Source organism: Anolis sagrei, chromosome 3, assembly GCF_037176765.1.
Source record: "Anolis sagrei isolate rAnoSag1 chromosome 3, rAnoSag1.mat, whole genome shotgun sequence".
Lineage (NCBI taxonomy): Eukaryota > Metazoa > Chordata > Lepidosauria > Squamata > Dactyloidae > Anolis > Anolis sagrei.
In genome coordinates this window covers 235,689,486-235,712,048 of record NC_090023.1, presented here as the reverse complement: position 1 = coordinate 235,712,048, position 22,563 = coordinate 235,689,486, and the positions used below count along the sequence as shown (strand labels likewise).

The 22,563-nt window shown below is 37.4% G+C and overlaps 1 protein-coding gene across 2 annotated transcripts in view; it reads right to left on the bottom strand.

Moving 5' to 3' along the window:
• Nucleotides 1-22,563, bottom strand: part of DAW1 (dynein assembly factor with WD repeats 1) — a 29,927-nt gene that overhangs the window by 4,086 nt on the left and 3,278 nt on the right. Inside the window, exons 2-12 of one of the 2 annotated variants that reach the window (XM_060767854.2) lie at nt 21,255-21,327; nt 19,306-19,450; nt 15,527-15,585; nt 13,217-13,339; nt 12,851-12,950; nt 11,162-11,269; nt 9,961-10,067; nt 7,022-7,124; nt 5,034-5,148; nt 4,717-4,793; nt 776-938 (exon numbers count right to left, since the gene is read on the bottom strand). In XM_060767854.2, the coding sequence (XP_060623837.1) occupies nt 776-938; nt 4,717-4,793; nt 5,034-5,148; nt 7,022-7,124; nt 9,961-10,067; nt 11,162-11,269; nt 12,851-12,950; nt 13,217-13,339; nt 15,527-15,585; nt 19,306-19,450; nt 21,255-21,327 (1,173 nt within the window). Of the gene's footprint in view, nt 1-775; nt 939-4,716; nt 4,794-5,033; nt 5,149-7,021; nt 7,125-9,960; nt 10,068-11,161; nt 11,270-12,850; nt 12,951-13,216; nt 13,340-15,526; nt 15,586-19,305; nt 19,451-21,254; nt 21,328-22,563 lie in introns of those variants that run through there. The other variant, XM_060767853.2, reaches the window with a different exon arrangement.

Sequence of the window (22,563 nt, the reverse complement as noted above, 5' to 3'; positions counted from 1 at the left end):
GACCACCACATGATAACCCTCTAAGTTTTAAAGTGTGGAAAGCACTATCTTGAATGTGGCTTCCCTGAAAGCTGTGAGAACAGTCCTGCATGCAGCCTCGGCTTTGTTCAGCCTAGTTCTAGGGTTGAATTCAAGATGCAACTGTTTTGCTCTAAAATATCATCAAATGCCCCTAAGAGGCACAGAAGGTATTTTTGCCACTCTTTCCCAGCCAAGTACAGGAAAGACCTTTTTAAAAAAACTAAAAATGACCTCTAGCCTGTGGAATTTTAAAACAAGACAAAAAAGGTCTCCACAGCCCCTGGAGCTTTGGGGGGATATTCAGGAGCAAAATGGCCTTCACCATCAACATACTTGCATCTAGCATGAAAGTGTAAGTGGCTGTTAGAATCTGAAGACTGTTTTAATGTATCCACCCACACAGTGTATAAATTCCTTTAATCCATCCACCTGTCATGAAGAAGGCCCATAGTTCAATGGCTATACTGTTCTATAAGGAACTCCCACTGACTTATTGCAGTTTGATGTAAACCATGATGCAGATCTGAACCAACTAGTTTGGAAACTCCAGCAAAAGCCATAGATGAAACAGCACATAGATGAAACAGCACATAGATGAAACAGCAAAATTAATTATGTAATATGGCTATAAAAGAGGGCACCCGTCATTAGGAGCCCCACATTTTTCCACATTGCTTTAGCTCTATTCACCACTATTGGTTTAAGATCTGAATGAAATGTAATTGTGACCATTTCTGGACAAGATGCTAGTTACCTGTAATAATTATATTGCCCTTGTAGTTGAAAGCGCATGAAAATATCTCATCATTATGACCTTCTAGTATTTGAATGCATTGCCCGGTCTGTGGGTCCCAAAGTCGAGCTGTCTTATCGGAACTGGCTGTAAGAATACGACTGCCTTGAGGATTGAAGCAGATCTTTAAAACAAAGATAAAAATTATATTTTTAAAAAGTAAGTAATTACCAACACTAATATTCTATCTACCATGATTCACATTTGCACAGTTACACCTTCAGCTAACCTGAAACAACAGCATCTGAGTTCCTTTTGGCCTTTGATTTGTGAATAAATTCAAGTGCTGATTCAGACAATGAAGTGGGTTGAAAAAGAGTAATCCTTCCCACAGCTAGCTAGGGGTTCCTGACTCACTAACTCTCTCAGAACAGAAACTTTGTCGTGCATTATTTTGTGGAATTGAGCAATTATTTAAATACAAAAACATGTGTGATGCTTATGAATAAATTGGGTTTAAATGACAAATATGTCCTTTTGCAAAATATGCTGTTTGCTGTACTTTGTATTTTAGAATCCACTCCCAAGAATAAAAAAGTAACTTATCAAACATCTTTAGGTAAATGGCAACCACAGTTCACACCATAAACTTTTAAATTTTAGTTTTAAGGACTATATATAAAATACCACTGAGCTGTTAAATTTAATTACACAGATACAAGTTGTTAAACCTATTATACTCTCAGAAAATTGAAATGTAGTCCTATATACCAAATTGTCAACACAAGTCACAAATCAGCACATGTGTGTCTTGACTCCTGAACTATGGATTCGAGAACATCCTTTCCATCTGTCTGAGAAGTTTATGCACATCATATTTTGCAAATGTATTTATCCCATCCTGACTTTTCCAAATTGAAAAATAATTTGGACTCCTGCCTGGCCAGCTGGCATGCAGAGAAAATCCAAGATTGCAGGGATTGCTCCTCCCCCATATCCAGAGAATTACATGTATGCAACCTACCAATGTCAGTTTGGTATTGCTTACTTAATTTCTATGCCATAAAAATACTTTGCACTTTAACAGTGCTGAGTATCTTATATGCATCAGTTAGTAATACCAAGCCAATCAATTTCACTTCTACGTTGTAGTACAATAAAATGGGGGGGGGGGGGTGTCTAGGAGAGGCGGCAACTCTTGCAAGTCTTTTATATAAATATTTTGCTCTTGTTCCTTTGTATGCTAAACCGAACTGAGTTGTTCTACATATAAGATCACTGCTCATCTTCAGGGGGAAGGGAAGTATTTCTAATTCTTGCCTTGTTTTACTCCAAAATTGTTCTGGCAAGATGATTTTGTTTCTAGAATTGTCCCCTGCTCCAATTCAGGTTTTAAATTTCCAGTTGCTCTGTTTCTTATGCTGCACTACTGAGGGCGACGTGTCTGGTTTTGTGTGAGATACGTATGTGTCTCATCCCTTCTTCTCTTTTCCCATCTCATTTCCAGTACCCACTGACAATTTTCAGTCTTCTAGACCTCTGTATTACTCTTGTCACTGATGAACACAGATGGCATTTTATCTCCTGTATAACATTCCATGGTTAACTACTCAAGAGATTACACACACTGGCCAGAAGTTGTCATAATTTTGCTTCCGAAGGCATGATGCTTTGCTGTTATAACTCTATTTTGCTTTCGCTCTTTCTAATTTTAGTCTTAATTGCTTGCTATGCTAGTACATAACTTTATTTGCCTTGCATATCTTAAGTCCAGATACTTTACCAACCCAGCATACACTTCTGTCACTTTTCTTCCAGTGGTGTCTTTCAGAGGATGGCTAACTGCTTTTATCTACAGATTCAGCAAGTAAGGTACCTGTGGCTATTTAATACTGGCTGCCACAGTTTTGATTTGGTATTTACTCCATCTTCAATGTTTTCCCATTGGAAAAACAAATATGGTGTCCCTTAAATTCCCAGGCCCCAGAATTGAGAAACAATAAAATTGGGGGGGGGGGGGGGGAGAGAACTCATGGCAAGCATGGGTAGCAAATCTAGTGGCTTCTAGACCTCAGATGTTCAGATGTTCTTCTGTTTGGACATCACAGATGATTTGATGAGTCATGGGCGTGGATGAAGACAAAATGGCATACATACATCAAAAAGGTCAGATGGAACCACAATACATCTTCTCTTTTAACCCTAACTTAAAACCTAGCTTGTGGCTGCTACATTTCTGCTACTGGGTAGCATGGTAGCATGGGGTAGCAGCAGAGGTTCATCTATCTACATTTGTATAGCTAGCCACATGGCAATAAGGCCTCCTCCAGCACCTCCCAAAGGTCCTCCTGAGCTCCTGGAAGATGATGTCAATTCTGCATATCCAGCCACAAGTACATAGCTGTATGCTTCTCTGCTTCTCCTTTTTAACAAAGGGAGTTGCACCAGATAAAAATTTATAGGGATTTTGACCTTGTGTGTGGTTGGTAGATAGCTCCACAATGACTAATAAAATGGCTTCTACAGATACATATTGGACTTATCCCTGCATAAGGACTCCATCACACCAGAGCATCTATCTTCCTGCAGAATTCTGGAGTTTGTAATTTAGGGAGAAGCCTTTAAACTGTTCAACCAGAGAGATTCTGGGCCTCATTTAAAGTACAAACCTCAGAATTCTGCAGGAGGCAGCAACTGGACTTAAAGTGAATAGATGTTCTAGTGTGATAAAGTCCTAAGTCACTAACAGGACAACATCGCAATTTCCGATATAAGCACCTTTTTAAAAAATAACAAGTATCTTCATTTTCCCTTTGCTTAAAGTGAGTTTTCCTTGGACTACAGAAATCATGCTGGCTAAATGATTAAAGGGTTGTAGTTCAACACATTAACTTTTTCTAGCTCTAAGGGAATGTCTAAAATTCTTTTAATGAACAAGTATTGAATGCACTATCCAAAGTGTGTGTGATTCTCTTAGCAACTTTGTAAACAAACACGTGAACATAGCTAGTAGACCACATCTAACAAATTCATGATACCTAAAACTTAGCAAAACAGGAGGAGGAGGAATCATAGTGATCAGTATATAAAAAATTGTTATATCAAGATTGAAAGGATGTGTCTGTACTTTTAACAGCTTTGGAAAGAGGAGCTTCAGGCAGCAGCAGTTTATTACTTCACAAGGTGCACATGAGGAGGAGGGGGAAAACTGCAAAAATTGCCTTTTACAAAACGATTAAAGGTAATAGAAGTCTGTGGGGATATTATGTTGGCATACCTTCAGGCTCTGCCAGCAATTGCACTTTCTACTTACGTACTTCCCTAAGGAAGTTCTCAGTAATCCCTTATAAAAACAGTTTATTGTGTGCCCAGGGTCAGTGGACTTTTATAAATGCTGTTTCCACCCATGACCTAGAACAATCAATGGAATGACCACTGCAAATTGCATTAGTATACAACACTGGATGCCATCTTATTTGCATCATCAATAGCTGAGGTGCATCATTCAAGACAGGATGGTAGGAAAATGCTAATTTCTTTATTATTTGAAATACATATATAAAAAACACTTCTAATTGATTACTGCTGTAAAAATTTCAGTGATTAAATGTATTCTTCCTTAATATTAAGCTTAAATTAACTAACAATTATTGTACTCTCCTACCTTACTAATGACACAAGGGAGCTATACTCTGTAAGTAAAAGCAAAGGTGAGTGGGATATTGTGTCTATGTTCAAACATCAAGCAATCATTATTTATTTGCTGCTGCTGTTATTATTATTATTATTATTATTATTATTATTATTATTATTATTTCTTACCCACCTCTCTTAGAAACAAACAAAACTACTCAAGATCAATGTAAAAACTAGTGGAACCTTAGCTTGTTTTCACTGGAATTTAAAACTCCATTTTTTTTACAGGAGAGCAGCACAGAAAAATGAATCAGTATAAAAGGTACCTTTGAAATCTCCCCTCCATGACCTTCAAGTTTTGCAATACATTTTTTTGTTTCTGCATCATAAACTCTTGCTGACCCTTTCAAGAAAAAGAGGAAATTCAGTTAGCACAGGTATCCCTAGTATACACAGCTGGAATTACTGGCTGCAATCCTACACCCACTTACTTTGGATTGAGTACCAATAAATTTAATCAGAAACAGCTGGGAATCACTATTGTTCTTCCATTGCTGACAGGTTGGTAATATAGGGCAGTGAAAGAGCACTTTTATTCTTCCACAAATACACTTAATTTTGATCAGTTAATGAATTCACCTACCATCAGCTGAAGCAGTTGCAATACGCTGGCCAGTATAATCAAAACAAACATCTAACACTTCATCATCATGCCCACTTAAAGTTGCCACCCGTTTGCCAGAGAGGGCATTCCACAGCTGCAGTGGAACAAAGCATTAAACAAAAGTATTAATTGAAAATGCAGGCAAATAATAGGTGATCAAAAGGAGCCTTTGTTCATTTGAATCATTGAATGCATTTGTATCCGGTCAACCATCATTTGTTGATTCAGAAGAGCAGTACAACATTTATTTTGCATGACACAGTATTGATGCAAGTGAGATATCTAGTAGAATTCATGTTCATTCTGGTGGCTCTTACATAGAGCCATCTGGTTATGGATAACTCTCCATATGTCAGTATTTACCAGTGATTTATCCCCCAGGTCAGGTTGGGCTACATGTTACTTTTGGGCTGTTTTTAAGCAACTGAAAAGCTGTACTACAATCCACCTGGGGAGAAGAAGTTTTCAGAAGTGCTTACATTTATTAAGCCGTGACATATTTCAGAAACTGAGTTTCCTTCCTCAGAGGGATTCAGTAACTTGAAAAATCAATGCATTTGCTCTCTCATTATGGAAGTGCAATGGAGTTTACTCTGGCAGGTTGCCAAGTGCTCCTGAAGGAGGAAATATTCTTTTTAATCTTCTGATGTCTATTCCTCCTACTTATAATGAGTGCAGGGTGTGTCAGTAAGTCTGAGCATCATTGTAACTGAGGCTATTGAAAGAGAGAGAGAAAAGGGAGGGATTATTGTGCACAGGGGAACCCCAAGATTTTTTTAAAAATACCTGCAAAATCCTTTTAAAATCTAAACAGGCAAAATACTCCACAAAAATTCTACAAAAATCAGCTGTGGAATGTTGGCTGCAAATTAGGAAAAAGAGGTAGCGGGAAGCAATGAGGAAAGGAATTGTCTTTTTGTTACAGTCTGATTGCCATTATCATACTTTATGTTGCATATCTCACTTGTATGCACTTAGTAATGGCAGTTAAACCTGTGTATTATTCAATTTCATGCAGGATATTTTTTTTTATCCTTGAAAAGAAATGCCACAATAATCCTACACACTATCTCTTTACCTATCTCTACTGGTGGCAAAGGAGTAAAGCATTCCTGGGAAGCCTACAAAATACATACTGTGGTTTTTTAAAAGAAGTGTATTTGTCACATACTACAAAGAGGAATATACTAAGGGTTGGATACAAAATGCATCTCCAGCAGCAGCAGCAACATGGAATAATTTCTGTCAGGACATTTCACCCCAGTAAAATGAGGGGGCAGGAAGCATCTGCTAATTGTCTGACCCAATTCACCCACTCATATCTTCCCACAAGCTACTCCAGAAATCCCGTAGTTTATCACAGGACAAAAGCAGTTGCAAAGTGCTACAGAATTGACCTTAGCCTCTACCCCATCATCCATCACGACCCATCCCATAAATCAAACACCTTTTGGACCAGAAAAAAGCCTTCTGTTTGCAAAACCTGGGGTAAGATCCTACATCAGCATACATAGCTATAATGACAGAGTTCTGTTGTCGTAGCTGCCTTTATCAATTCTACCTCCACAAAATCTATATCTAAAGCCAGACACATCCCAAAGGATATCTGAGGGATTGCAGATCAAGGGACTGGGAAATAACAACTGTAGCAGTCCCCTAGTAATGGGGTACACTATGATAGGAAACTGGAAGGACTCCTCAAGGTGCTGCTGCTTTTCTCGACATGTTCCCCCATCTGGGAGAGTACTGCACTGTCATTTCCCAGCATCCTAATGTCCAATGCCTAGACTGGGGTGATGCTTGGGCTAGGAGGTTTGGTGAGTCATGACTGGTCATTAATAAATGTAAACCTGAATCCAAAAAGTTGTCATATTGTACATTCATCTTAAAACTGCATAAATATTTAATAAAATTCTAACTATAAAGTCCAGATCCAACACCATGTTAAAAGGAACTACCTTTCTTACCATGCATGTTTTGTCCATTGAGCCAGTGATTATCAGGGTACAGTCCCAATTGAACTGTGCGCTACTTATTTCTGCACGATGCCCTATTAACGTATGTATCCTCCTGCCACATAAGAGAATCAAAATTACATATTTGCTTTCAAGCAAGGATATGTATGTATTATACAAATATATATAAATGAAAGAAATTCTTCCTCATTCACTGATAGTGTGATAAGTATCATAATTTAATAGGGCTTCTTTCCCAATAAAAGAGCATAGGCTTACAGGCTTGATATTAAAACCTGGCCTCCATTTGCAAACTTCAAATCCCAAAACCTAGATGAAAATGTCTAAGGCCTCAATCATACTTTCTATTTTCCAAGAACATACCAACATTTTCTACCATTAAAATGCTGATGTCTACCTTCTGCCTGCTCAATATACAATCTTGGCCATTGAATTAATCATGCATTTTGGTAAACAAACACATTAATAAATCTACAACCAATATTTGGGGAAATGTGCATTAGATATAATGAAAATCAAGTCATCATAACTGATTGAGCTATTCATTCAGGGGCTGACTCACCAGAGCCTTGAAACAAAATAATCAAAAGAATTTGAAGAGAACAACCTGGGAAAAGCTGTATAATGAGATATATTACATCTTTTCTTACAGCAATGGAAGAAAACATGCAAGATAAATTTCACTTCAATGGTGTTACAGGGGTAACATCTATTATTCAGTGTGGTTTTATTTTATCTGCCATCTAATACAGCAGAGAACATTACACCTTGCCAAAGAGAAAAGCTTCCTACATATCAAGGCATTTAACCATGCAAAAAAGGGCATTATATTTTTACAAGTAAGGCATGATAAACCCAGTGCCTGGAAGGAACAATGTTCTCTTAGTGCTCTTGATAGTCTATGTCCAATTATCTCTGTCTAATAACTGATTTAGCACCCACTACTCCATAGCTGACATTTAGGGGGGAGATCTGACAGCATCAAGGGAACCAGAAAAAATCACTTTCTGGCACTTTCCAGTACATTTCTTGTTGACAGAAGCAGGGTCTAAAACAGCACCATTGAGACAAAACAACTAACGGAAATTTTTCACTGAGAAAAGTGATTATTGAAATTATTTTCCACAAAACACTGGGGCTTGGGTTTCTGAAAGTACTAAGGGCTACATTGGAGCCCCCTCCTGAGAGGCTTATGACAAATAAACATAATCATTATAGCCACATCAAGGAACATGCTGTATTCTAATGAAACACTTCACGTATCTGTTCCTGTTTTTACTAATAGAACAAATAACTCAGTGAACCTAGAATAATAACTTCTTCAAATGATTAAACCTGGATTAGTATTTAACTTCTAAAAGCTGCCAATGTCCCATTTGAAATACAAAAGTTATAAAACACTGAGTTTTAAATAAAACTAATCCTTATACCAATCAGCATGAAAGTCAACATGCATGTGCATAAAGACACACAGACACATCTATATGGCTCAAGAGTGGCCAAATTGATCCGTAAGCTCCTTGTGGCAGACACCCAGCCCCTTTTTTGTAACCTCTAAACCCCAATAAACTCAAGGATCTTCCTCCAAAATCAAGTAGCATGTTTTCTGTCTGGTTTGGTTTACTACCAAAAACTGTCAAAAACCTCTACAGCAAGATGCACTGCTGCCACCAGAGACATTGCAGATGATTCTTAAATCAATATAATAATATATAATAATAATAATAATAATAATAATAATAATAATAATAATAATAATTTATTTGTAGACCGTCCTATCTCCCTGAAGGGACTCAGGGTGGTTTCCAACACATATAGCGAGCATTCGATGCCAATAAAGAGACGTGTAACAAATTACATCAAAACAAAACACATCAAAGAAAATAGAACAGCCAGTACTATAAACTTAATACCAAATAGACATTAACCAAAAATTTTTTGACAGTCTTAACAGACATTATCACACAATATGAATTTAAACAGAATGAAAATTGATAACAACTAAGAAGCAATAGGTAAAAGTGACAGTGGGTGAAGCTCCTTCACTACTGCCAGCAACCAGCTCTGTACATCAATTGCTTCCTGAATGCTAGATGTTAAGAGCCATGTTCTATGGAATGGGCAGTGCCAGCCAATAGCATTGCTTCTTTCTAGGAGGAAACTGCCATGGGCTGTATTTATACTGAAGAATTACTGCAATTCAACACCATTTTAACTGCAACGACTCAATGTCATACCCTCAGATCCTGAGGACAACAGCAGCAAAATGACTCTGAGTAAGTTCTGCCAACAAAACCTCATCTTAGGTTTGCCATAAATGTGAAATGATTTGAAGGCACACAAGAAAAAACCCACAGATCCAAGGATTCCACAGAATGAAACCATGCACTATTACAATTCCACTTTAACTACCCTGGCAAAATCCTATAAAATTTGGGGGGGTTGTTGTCATCATTTGCCTCAAAAGCTAGGGTAAATGTCTTCTAAAATCTCAGAAAGCAGTTGGTAATTAGTGCTGGCAACCAGAGCCAGATCAGTAAAAGAAAGCTCATCTACTATCACTATTCTGGGCAAACACATATTAGAAACTGCCTCAGGTGCAGAATAAGGCAGCATGTAAATAAAGAAATCAGAGAAATTAATGCAGGTGTAGTGAAGGATTATTATTACAATACATATTTTCCATTGTTTAACTTGGGTGCTCTGCATAATTCAACATGGAGAAATGTTATCTTAGTTCTCTGGCAGGGAGCACACAGGTCTGTTGCTAGGGAGAAGCACAGAGGAATTCATCTTTCTGGATTCAATAAGCTTTTTGTTTCCTAAATTGTATCATCCATGTGAGCAAAGCAAAGCAGATTCAGAATCTAAAAATGTGTGTGTGGAAGATTTCTTGTAAGCATAAAATAAAACAAGACATCAAACAGTACCTGCCCGTGTCAACATCCCATACAGCAACTGTGTGGTCAAAGGAACCTGTAATGACCCTATCTCCTGTGGTGTTAAAGGACAATGCAATAATCTCTGCAGAATGCCCCTAAATTTGAAAAAGGGATTTTAAAGTTGTAACAAAGATATTTATGCAAACGTAATAGTATATACAATTTTTATACACATTATGAAGGAACAATTTTTAGGTGATGAGGGAGATGTAGTCATCAAAGAAATCAGGGAATTGGGGGGTTGAGAGGAAAATAATATATATATATAGTCTTTATAGTTATTTAATCTTATTCTGTTTTAGGAGATGATGAACCTTTGGCCTGTTAAATATTTTGAACTACAATTCCCATAGTCCCCTATCATTGTTCGTACTGGGTAAGTTTGAAAGGAGTTGTAGGTCAAGACCTCTGAAGGGTCAAAGAATCTCCATTATTGCTATAGCCTATCAAACCAAACTGAATATATATGAGACAAACAATGGAAAGAACACAGAAAATAAAAGGTGTGATGTGGACATAAAGTAACGGGAATCTAGCTAACACTGGTTACTTATTTATGCATCTGACACAAAACATGTTGCTATGAAGCAGACTAACCTACTTTATGGGATTACTGTGAAAACCTGTATTTACAAACTCCGGTGACAAAACATTTTAAAGAAATTATATAATATCTTTGAGTTAGGAGAGTCACAGCTCATTGTAAACACATTTTGTTTAATGAAGCAATACATTCTAATTTATGGTAAAGGCAAAGGTAATGGCAGTGAATGCGGAAAAGCAGGGCACATGGTTAATGGTAGTGTTATTATGTACATCTTTATATATACATATATCTCACTAAATCCCACTGTGTCAATGAATTTCTCCCAAGAAAATGTTCCAAAAATGTTAGTTTACATTCTATTCATACTTAAATGCAGCTAGATTCTGCTAAAAAGAATAGGATGTATTTCCAAATTGATATGCGTAAGATTTTTCTGTATATAAGCTTTCTTGCCTTGCATTAAGTATCACATTTTTAGTCTTCCTTTATGCAGGTTTAATATATTATTTAACTACAGTTGCTAAGAGATCTAGAGAAATTCTTGCCTCTGACTTTTGCAACTTATAATTAAGAAATGTTCTTTCAGCTAAAAGCTAGTAAAATAACAGATCACCACCAGAACTATAAAGAGCTGCAACGCACTGTTAATCTGACTACTTCTTCTCCATTCTGTATGTCCCACAATTTAGCTGTAGTATCCATACTTCCAGTAGCAACCAAGGTGCTTTGAAGGTTAAAGGACAAGCAGACCTGTTAGATAAAAAAAAAGATAAAAAAGAGTTTCACACAAATCCTTGGCTTTCCTATTTCCCCTTCTTTTTTGGTAGAATGCCATCATAGCATAATGACAATAGCTATGTCTGTTTAATGCCTGTGGACTGTTTATAGACCAATAAAATCAAACATGCCAAGATTGTTGGTTCACAGTGAAACAAGTTCCAAGATTGTTGGTTCACAGTGAAACTGAAGCTAAAGTTCAGAATCTCATGTGATGACACAGGAGAGCATGTAGAGATGCCTTCTGTTCACTTCTATACTTCCAGGCCTAGACTGGCAGAAAAGGCTAGGATTATGTGGGGATGTTTTTTCTTCACTTCTGTACTCCCATACCTAGGCTGGCAGAAAAAGATAAACCAACTCCACCACAAGCTAGAAGTTTTATCTAATTTTGCAGGCACTGATGACATTGCCCACAAATGACGAGATAATGTGGATCAGTAAGAGTGCTTAAACTCCAGGATTTGTTCTGCCAAAAAGAGGAAGGTGTCTTGCAAGGCTTTCCCCCCAGTTTATTCTTTAATTTGGAAATGGGAAAAAAGTATTTATGTGATGCCTCGTAACAAGTGACCAAAAAGACACATTCAAGAGATGCTCACCATAACTCTACTTGAAATGAATTTATGGGAATCTTTACATTTGGCTGTATGATTGAAAGTCAGATTCAATCATGGACAACACATAACCTGCATGCAGTCCCTTAGCCCCCCAAAACAGCATCACTAAAATTCAGATGCAGGCATGCTGCTGAATTTCAATGGCATTGCACACAGGAGGCCTACAGCCTCTAATAGGTCCCATGAGGACAAAATAGGTCCCATGAGGACAAATAGGTCCCATGTGGACACACCAGCATTGCCCAATCCTGCTTTAACTTGATGTTCCAAGTAACAAGTTCCAAGTAAGAAAAACATGTTTCTTCACATTCTCTTCTTTGTAATATCTAATATCTAATTTCCCACTCTTGCCTCACTGCATTGGCTACTAATGACATGGACAGGGGCAGTAGTTTATATGACATGATACATGTTATATCCTACTGAATTTTACAAAGAAGGGAGGGAGAGAAATCATAAAGAGGAATATCTTCTTATTCAGACTATCTCTAAACAGATATTTCAGAGGTGTCTACTCAAATCAGAGTAGCATCATCCAGTAATTGCATTGACGTTTTAATTTGGGTGACAGTACAATCATACAAATATATACCAGGAATAATATTACTGATTTCATGATAACTGATCTTTTATTTTTTATAGACCAATAAAATCAATTGTTCATCTGAACAATTCAGAGAATCATGCAAAAAAGAAAAAAGAAACCTTTAGCAGTTAGTGCACAGTTGCAACTGATTAACATTTAAAATGTTTTTCTTAAATTATTCACAGTTAACTGAGTACACATTATTTATCTGCATTTCTTGAAAATAACATGTTCCCATTAACAGAACTGAAAGAATACCAGAAAAAAGATATTCCATTTTAAACTGGTTTTGGAAATATAAAGTAGCTCCATATATGGAATTATAATGTTTGTCAAAGGTCCTATACTCACTATTTCTGCAGTGTGTCCTCTAAAGGTATAATAACATTTTCCTGTGTCCACACTCCATAATTTGCAGGTCTTGTCAAAAGATCCTGTAGCAATCTTGTCACTAAAGTGAAAAAAGATCTATTGCTTGTATCAGGAGAACAATTATTTCCATTAAAAGAGATACAATAGAAATTTATTCCCATGAAATACAAGAGAAGAGAAAAACAAAGTGGGGCTTGTTGGGAAAAAAGGAAGAAATAATTTGCATTATCAAAGATCAAGATCTTTTCAAGACAACAATTTGGGACTAGGATCAACAACACATTTTACATTTTAAGACATTTTACATTTTTATAATAAAGAAACTAATTCTGAAAAGTTGCATACCCATAGGGATTATTGAAAGCAATTGCATATACCACATTCCTATGTCCTTCCAGAGAACGTAACTCTTCTCCTGATGCTGTGTCCCACACTTTGCATGTTCTGTCATAACTTCCGGTGATGAAACTAAAATGGACAAAGCAGGAGGTAATTTTAAGGGACATGTTTCTTATCTCTTGATTTAATATCTAGCTCACTGAAATCAATTGTTCTTTCTACAAAGTAAAATTCCTTAAGAAGAAATGAAATCATACTAATTAAAATTCCCTAAATATCAAGGAGTTAAATATTATATTACATACTGCTTATAGGGAACTTCAATATTTTATTTATTTATTTATCATATTTATATACCGCCTTTCTCAGCCCGAAGGCAACTCAAGGCGGTTTACACAATGGCACAATTCGATGCCCCCAACAACATAAATCACAATTTAAAACATTTAGTATAAATATAAAACCAAAGAATCAATAAAAAACCAATAAAAACATGGATCCTCAGCATCTCATTACAGTTTGGAATAATAGAAATGTTAATGCATTTCTATTATTCCAAACTATCACTAAGATTATAATCTGTAAACATCTACTAAGACATTACTCTCATGCAAGTAGAAACTGGACTGCAGCCTGAACCTATAAGTCTGAACTATTTGAATCTACAAATCAGAATAGATACAGGTTTAGAGTCTAAATCTAGTTTCTGACTGTGATGAGAGCTCACAATGATGTAAGTGAATGGTTCTCTACCTTTGGTCCTCTGAGTGTTTTGGAATTCAGCTCCCAGAATTCTTAACAGCTGGCAAGCTAACTGGATTTCTGGGAGTTGAGGTCCAAAAAACCTGGAGGAACAAAGGTTGAGAACCACTGATGGAAATGATATTGTTGTAGAGTTTTTCACTTACAATAGAAGGAAGTCAACTGCCCATTAAAATACAGATTGATTCTCTAATAACTGAAATTCAAAAATACTCCCAAAGCGTTTTGCAAGCAGCCACCCACTTCCACCTTTGGAGGAAGAGGGTTAATCACAAGTCCAGTACCCTCCTAGTTCTTCATCAAGGATCCCAGACAAAGAGAAGAGGGAGAATGACTCTACTTAATTCCCCTGTAAAAGGCAGACATCCCAGACACTTCTGCTCTTGTCTTCTGCCTGGCCATTGGCGGATCCATAGCAGAGCAGGTGTTCTGCAAGCATCCACAATTATGGAGCAACCCCACATGTATCAAACCCGGAAAGAATTAAAAATACTCATATATGGGAAAGGATTTACCTTTCCTTCCCAGCTGTTTTGCTAAAAGGACACAAAGTGTGGTAACAACCAGGAGATCTCACAGGACATCTGGTTTTTTTGTTTTGTTTTGTTTTTTTACAGGGGCCTTGTATAAGCAGTCACCCCTTCCCACCCCTTATCTTTTCCCTCATCAGAGCTCCCTGAGGAAAAACTTACCAGACACTTGAAGTGTGACTAACTTGTACTATAATCTCTGTGCTGTGCATTCCCTTCTGGGCTTCTCAGAGCAGGGAATGGGTGGTTTACTTATGAGTAAGCAAGCCACCTCTCATCTGTCAGTGGGGCCACTGCTGCCATCTCTTCCTTGGTCAGCAAGGCCCTGCACTTGCATTCCTATTGCACCTCCTTCTTTAGAGTCTGGCAGTATGTCCCTCTCCCCTGGGTTGCCCCTCACAGGATGGAGGATTCTAAAAGTTGCAGCGGTTGTCATTTTGGTGTCACCCCCTTTAATAGTGTTACTCGATGCAGTTTGTACCTCCTAGTAACACCACTGGCAAAAAGGCTTTTTTGAATGCCTGGACATGAAAATGGTGGCAGCGGAGGCCAGGGGTGGCTGGCATTTTCCCCTTTCTGTGGAATTTATCTTTGGGTATTTATCGGTTTATCCACATCGGTTTATCAAAATTAGGAACTTATCCCCCATCCCCTAAACCTGCCCTTGACTTATATGTGATCAACTTATAGATAAGTATATTCAGTATGTCTTAAATATATCTAAACTGTTTTAAAGTAGTGCTGTTTTAATAGGGTAGTTTATTTATTTACTTTTTATTATAAGGATTTTTATCTGTAATTTGATTTCAAATTGCATTGTTCTTTCTCAGTGCTGTAAACTGCTTTGCATCTCAGTCAAGAGATAAAGGTGGGAAAATTATAACACCAACAATTCGAATTGTGATATAAAGTACTGTGGGTTCCAGATGAGAAGAAAAGTGAGATATAAATAAAATATGAAGATAAAGAAAATAATTACTTTATATTGAGAAAATGCAGTCTGACTTTTAATACCAAAACTTACCAAGAACCAGATTTGTTGAAAGCAACATTAGTTAATGGCAATATATGTGCTCGAAGTACCTGAAATTAGAAAACCCAGTAAAGTCATTTATAATTTTTCTCCTTCCATGTATTTTTGCCATGACCAATATAACTGCACATAGATTATTGCAGCTGGTATATCTTTGGGGTGGAATGATAACGTTATTTTAAAACCTATAGTATAAATTGATAACTGGCACCCCAGGGTTCCCAAAATACCAAGATACATTTGCAACAGGTTTTGTTCCATTAAGTATTCAAGCATGGATTTAAATCAATAAGATTGTGACGATATTTTGCTCTATTCTATGTTCTTCTAGTAGAACATTCTGTCCAGATGCATCTCCCTTTATGAACCGCAACGAAGACTAAGATCTTCTGGTGAGGCCCTGCTCTTGGTCTCGCCATCATCACGTTTGGCGGGGATGAGAGAGAGGGCCTTCTCAGTGATTGCCCCCCAGCTATGGAACTCCCTTCCTGGTGAGATTAGATCAGCCCCATCCATCCTGTCCTTCAGAAAGGTAGTAAAAATCTGGCTGTGGGACCAAGCCTTTGGGACAGTGCAATAAGGCAAAAATAGAAAACCCAGTATGCTGACCAGAGTCAGCATGGTGTTTAAGATGGTTTAAAACAACTGATTTTAAAGTAAATGTAACTGATTTGTGTTTGTGTATATTTATAATTATTTTATGTTCCAGCATGAAATGCATGCTATATATATGCTGTGCTCCACCCTGAGTCCCCTTTGGGGTGAGAAGGGCAGAATATAAATGTTTCAAATAAATAAATAATAAATATATTTGCAATATATTCAAAAAGCAATTAAATTATGTTACCAAACCTAGCTACTATACTGGGAACAAACAGATACAAGATGCTATCACTCAAGAAACTGCAAAGACATAGGTTTACACCAAGTTTCTGTCTCCATGTGAGAGGTACTGCTGACAGCTGCAATGTGAGATGAAGTGAAAATGAAAACGATCTAATTTGCATTTATACTCTACATCACTCTAATTATTCCTGGCAGAGGACAAGCAAGCTCAAACCGAACAGATTTCATTTACAGAACACAAAAATAACTCGTTTATGCAAAGGGATCTTAAAGATTAACTGAAAGAAAAAAGTAGACTACTTTCTCATATGTATGGAGTAAAGTGCCTAAGAACAGACCTTCATAGGAAAACAGTATGTGTGAATAGCCACAGAAATGCAAAACTTGTGAGTATGGTGATGAGGTGACTCGTTCGGTTTTAACAATGGCTGTTAGGGGACAAAGACAGAAGGAAAGATGACATCTAAAGTCAAGGTGAGTACATAAACCTACAAATAGTAGAAGGACTAATTGTGATCTAGTGAGATGCTGGCTGGAAACCAGAGAGGAGAATGTGATAAATTGGCCAAGACAGCCCCATAAGACTGCGTGTTAACTAGTATAGAGTGGGGCATAAAGATTTCCCATATTTCGAAGGGACACTCTGTGGGCTGAAGTGAGCATAGAAAGGTAGGGTAGGTCTACATAATTTTGTAGGTTAAGCTCTGCTGTTTTCAGTACCCATCATGAATTGGACATGAGAACAATCGTCCTGTGACGAGAGATATACTATTTCCCAAGAAAAGTTGCATGGTTAGCCATAGTGGCCAAAAATTCACAATAGCACTTTTTTATTGTATTGTTGAAGGCTTCCATGGCTGGAATCACTGGGTTGTTGTAGGTTTTTTCGGGCTATATGGCCATGTTCTAGAGGCATTCTCTCCTGACGTTTTGCATGCATCTATGGCAAGCATCCTCAGAGGTAATGAGGTCTGTTGGAAATAGGAAAATGGGTTTATATATCTGTGGAATGATCAGGGTGGGACAAAGAACCCTTGTCTGCTGGAGCTAGTTGTGAATGTTTCAACTGACCACCTTGATTAGTATTTGATGGCCTGGCAGTTTTTTGGTGTGGCTTGCTAGTTCCCGGCAGAATCTTTTGTTAAGAGGTGATTAGCTGTCCCTGATTGTTTCCTCTCTGTTGTTTATTTATTATTATTCATTCCAAATGAGATCAAGCACATGTGAGCAGCTTTATGAGAATACTTTAAAAGAATAATATCTTGACCTTTTAACCAATAAATATGGATTCTTTTTCACACGCAGCTTTCTGCTGGTTCACAGCAAGGAGAAGGTGCAGCCTATATATTCCAATTTGGAAGAAGCATAAATCTGTGATTTTAAGAACCTGTGCCCATGGTAAATTACTTAGCCAGGTAGTTACATAATACAGGGAAGAAATTAACAGCAAGCAGCAGTTTATGTTCTCATAAACTGAACTGGTAAGCATTAGTCAGTTTCCAATAGGGGTCTTCCTTCAGTAGGAAAGAAAAAGAAGAGTAGTACTCCCTAAGAATAAAATTAACGATCCAGGAGTCATGGACTGGAATTCTCTATTATAAGATCACCAGTGGTTAACTAGCAAATCAAGAGTGCCATCTGGTGATGTGAAATGGGTAGTGCAATTCATGAAAAGAGTGGCGACAACCAGTTACCATCAAGCAAAAAATTCCAACTCCATCCCATCCAGAAGAGAAGCTCAGTCGGAAAGCATGTACAGGCAGTTCTCAAGTTATAAACAAGATAGGTTCTGTACATTTGTTCTTAAGTTGAATTTGTTTCTAAGTCGTAACAGATACATTTTGGAAGCGTAACTCCAGCCATAGATAGATGGACAGACAGACAGACAGACAGACAGACACATGCTTTTCGTAGCATATGGAAGACTTAACACCCCTGTGATATTTGTTTTGCTGTCTGTGCCCCCATTCTGAAGACTTCAGCTGACTTTCTGCCCCTGTGATAATTGGATTTTGAAACATTTGACTTGTTATAGAAACTGGGACTGGTGATGAAGCTTCAGTGGAGACACTTTTTCCCCAGGAAAGCTCTTTCAGGAGTGAATTTCCCTTCGTAGGAGTAGGTTCCTCTCACTTCCTGTTGTCTCATCTGCGTTTTTAACTATAAGTCATTTGTAAGTCGGATGTTTGTAACTCGGGGCCTGCCTGTATTAATACATCATTTAAGGGAGCAGACTTTTCAATGAATATTTGCACTATTGCCATGATTGCAAATGAAACTCACCTTAAAAGACAGCTGTCCCAACCAGGAGAAATCTGTACATAGCAGGGTAATGGAAAATGATGTAACCAGTCTCCTGCCAGCAGTTGATGCTGTAAGGCAAAGAACCAGAGGCTCCTAGGGGCCCTGTAGTAATTCTTCATCTTAGGGCACTTACTGGTGTGAGGGGACTGGTCATGTCATTCTGCTGCATCTCACTTGGATGCATCACACAGACTTCCATCATTCCAGATAGCCGACTTACTTTTAATATGCTCCCCCCAATTAAAATTTTCTTTCAGAAATTTCTAGCACTGCAGAGAGTGAGACCTTAAAACTGTTTACACACCTAGACATCTCACATTTGTTATGGTCCAATTCTCTTTGTCGCTTTGCCTACATCTTTCTATGAATGCCCCCACTGTATATCTGAACATTTATTTGAGGATTACATTTACTACAATACTAGAAATTTCAAGACTGGAAGAACATTTTGTTGAGACACAAGAGAGGTCTGATTCAGAGGGACAATGTCGTCATGGCACCACTACTTCAAAAACTACACACTAGGCTGAATAGCTATACAAGATGGGTTTAAACGAAAAACTTTTCAAAATATGAAGGTTTTTTTCTATTTATATAAGCAAAAGCAAATAGAAACATACCTTAAAAAGGTGGAACTTGTGGTCCACTGGTTGTCCAAGCTTCTCTTGTAGTCGTAGTATTAAATGTACAACTTGGTCTTTACGAGAGGCTGTGATAAGGGGTTCTGACTTTCTAATATCTTCTACTAAGGCTCCTACATCTGTACTGAAGTACATTTTGAAACAACATGTTCATCTTCTGGCAAACATGCACATCATATAGCATCATATTTTGATTGTTATTTCGTACTTTATTTTTCATAGTATAGTTAACTTTTATTGTTAAACCTTTTCTATAGCTCATTGACTTGCAAACCATTTTGTGGAAAGACTGGAGATAAATTTTGAAAATAAAAAAATAAACATTCACTTACATTGCACTCAATGAAACCAACTTCTGGATAATCTGTAAGTCTTATCATGCACATACAGTATTCATATTATTCCAGTAATGCCAAGTCATTATTGTTACTGGTTTGAATTTCAAATAGTGTGTGTTCTTGCCAAATAAACCTCATCCTCTTAGAAAAAAACACTTTGACATTATGCTTCTCTGAGTTAGTCATGGAGGTTAAATTTTCTAAAATTGGAAAACAAAAACCCTCTAAAAATAACCTCGCATCTTTGGGAATGTTAAAAGGACAACATTATCACTGGGAACAAATATACAATTTACAGAACTGGTTCCTGTTTATAAAACATTGCCTTAAGGATGTTCTTGCTAGTGACAGATAAATGTTCCACTTGGGAATAATGTCCGTGAAAGAAATGGAATTGTGAGGAATATTCTCAGTAATTGGTAGTGATGTTTTTAAGGAACTCACCTGTTAGGTGCTGTTTATAGATTATATAAGCCAATATTTCTTCTGAAATATTATTGAGACATTTTGGATTTAGCTCATGAACACTCGTAGGATAACCATAAACCCCTGGCCAAGATCCTAGCTCTAATAGTTAAATATACTAAGGATTTTGAGGAGTGACAGCATAGTGTAATGGTTTGAACACTGGACTTTGACCCTGGAGGTCAGGGTTTGAATCCCTGCTCAACCTTAGGCACATCACATTTTCTCAGCCTCAGAGAAAGCAAAAGGCCATCGCAACCCCCTCCAAACAAATATTGCCAAGACACCTTAAGGTAGAAATAAGACAAAAACAATGGTATACAACAGGGATCATTAACTAAAGTGCATCTCTTGGCCTGCCCTCCCTCCCATTCTGCCTTATTGGGCAGTAGCCACTGTGGGTGACAGAAGTCTGTTCTTTGGGAAGCATACTTGTGTTTCTATTTCCCTCTTGTTAACAATCTCCAGTGTAGAAAGAGGTAGAAATATAACAATACTATTGCCCAGTAAAGAAGGATTGGGAAAATTTTATGATCAGCTGTCTGGTAAATAGTGCCATGATCTTGAATACAAGAACTATGAATAAAAATCATTTATGGATGTGTAACTCTAGGTTATATTATCTGTTCCTACAATAATAAATTCCAGCCATTGCCTTGTTTACATTCTGAGCTATCTACTTTGTGTTCTCTTGTGATTATATCTCAAGACAGAGGCTTACATCTCAATAGAATAAGCAAGACTAATCCATATCTGTATATTTTATCTATCTTAAACACATGTTATGGATAAAAACATCTTATTACAAAGCATGAGGCATATTTGATTGTTGCTAGCCTACACCCAAGTACTAAATTTCATGGCTTCCAAAAATGCTGTCATATAAATGGCCGTGAAAGGAAGCTATGAACCCTTGAATTTACAACCATACAGAGTTCACAACAAAACTAATGGTTGTACTGATAGCATTGTTAAGGTACACAGTATCAAGCACATAATTTCAAACGAACATGCCCGAAATAGGGTAGTGTATTGTGAGTTTTTTTAACTGTTCAGATTTGTATGCATTTCTTAAATTGTGTGACAATAAGTAATTTTACATCCTACAAAATATATAATACTCACGCAGCATTCAGGTCTAGTAAATCTATGGATTTGGTTTTCACTTCCCCGCCTTGAACATATTCCAGAATAATGCCTGTGAAAAAGCACACAATAATTATTAAATCAATATCAAACTGACTTCTATTAGCGAACACTACAAAGGTTGACCTTTCCTTTAAGAAAACCCTATTGATTTCAGCAGCACCAGTTTTTAATGCAAACTATGGAAGAAATAAGCAAGAGCCAGCATGGTGTTGTGGTTGAAGTGTTGGACTAATACTCTGGGAGACCAAGATTTGAATATATGCTCAGCCTGTGGAGTAATGTTCAGCAAGTCATACTCTCCCAACTTTAGAAGACAACAATAGCAAGTCTCCTCTGAAAACAGTTGCTATAAATCAGAAATAACTCGAAATCACACAACAAAGAAATGAGCAGAATTAAACAAACATCTTGTCGTGTTCTCTTAGGATTTTCTTAGGCAAAGAATACTCAAAAGCAGTTTTGCTAGTTCTTCCTCTGGGATGCAGCCATCAACACCTGGTATTCTTTGACAGTCTCTCATCCAAGTAAGAACCAGGACTGATCCTGCTTAGTTTCCAAGATGAGACAGAATCTGGTGCCTTTAGGATATTCATTTAAAATCATGTGGACCTCCATGGTATTGCAGCTTGCAGAATTTCTTACTGTTGCCTATGATGCCTAGCCCAACATCTGGAGAGAAATACTATTTCAAGTTTTTGCTGGAAACCAGGTGTGTTCCTCATCTTCCATGTTACACAAGACGCTGCTTTATTTCATGGTTTAACAACCTTCTTGTTCAAAGGAAAAAATATAAAGGCTTTCACTGTCCATGAACAAACACTTGGGCACAATTCCAGTGGAATTCTATGCCAGTCCATTTAGAAGTAAAACCCACTGTTTTCAATAGTGCTTACTTCTAGGGCCCCTTCTACACTGCCATATAAAATTCAGATTATCTACTTTGAACTGAATTATATGGCAGTGTAGACTCATATAATCCAGTTCAAAGCAGATAATGTGTATCATCTGGTTTGATAATCTGGATTGTATGGCAGTGTAGAAGGGGTGTAGGTTAAACTGCATAGAACTGCAGCCTCTAATATGGTTTCAACATACTTATTTTAGCCAGTATTGCACCACCTCACATTTGTCGGGAAGTAGCAGCCAGTAATGAAAGGACCAAAGCATTGACATCTCCGACTCATCCTCTGTTCGGATATCAGCCAGCAAGCCAATATCTTAAATCAAGAAACAGCTTCCTAAGATCCACAGATATACTTGTAGGAACACCTCAGAAAGCAAGAGT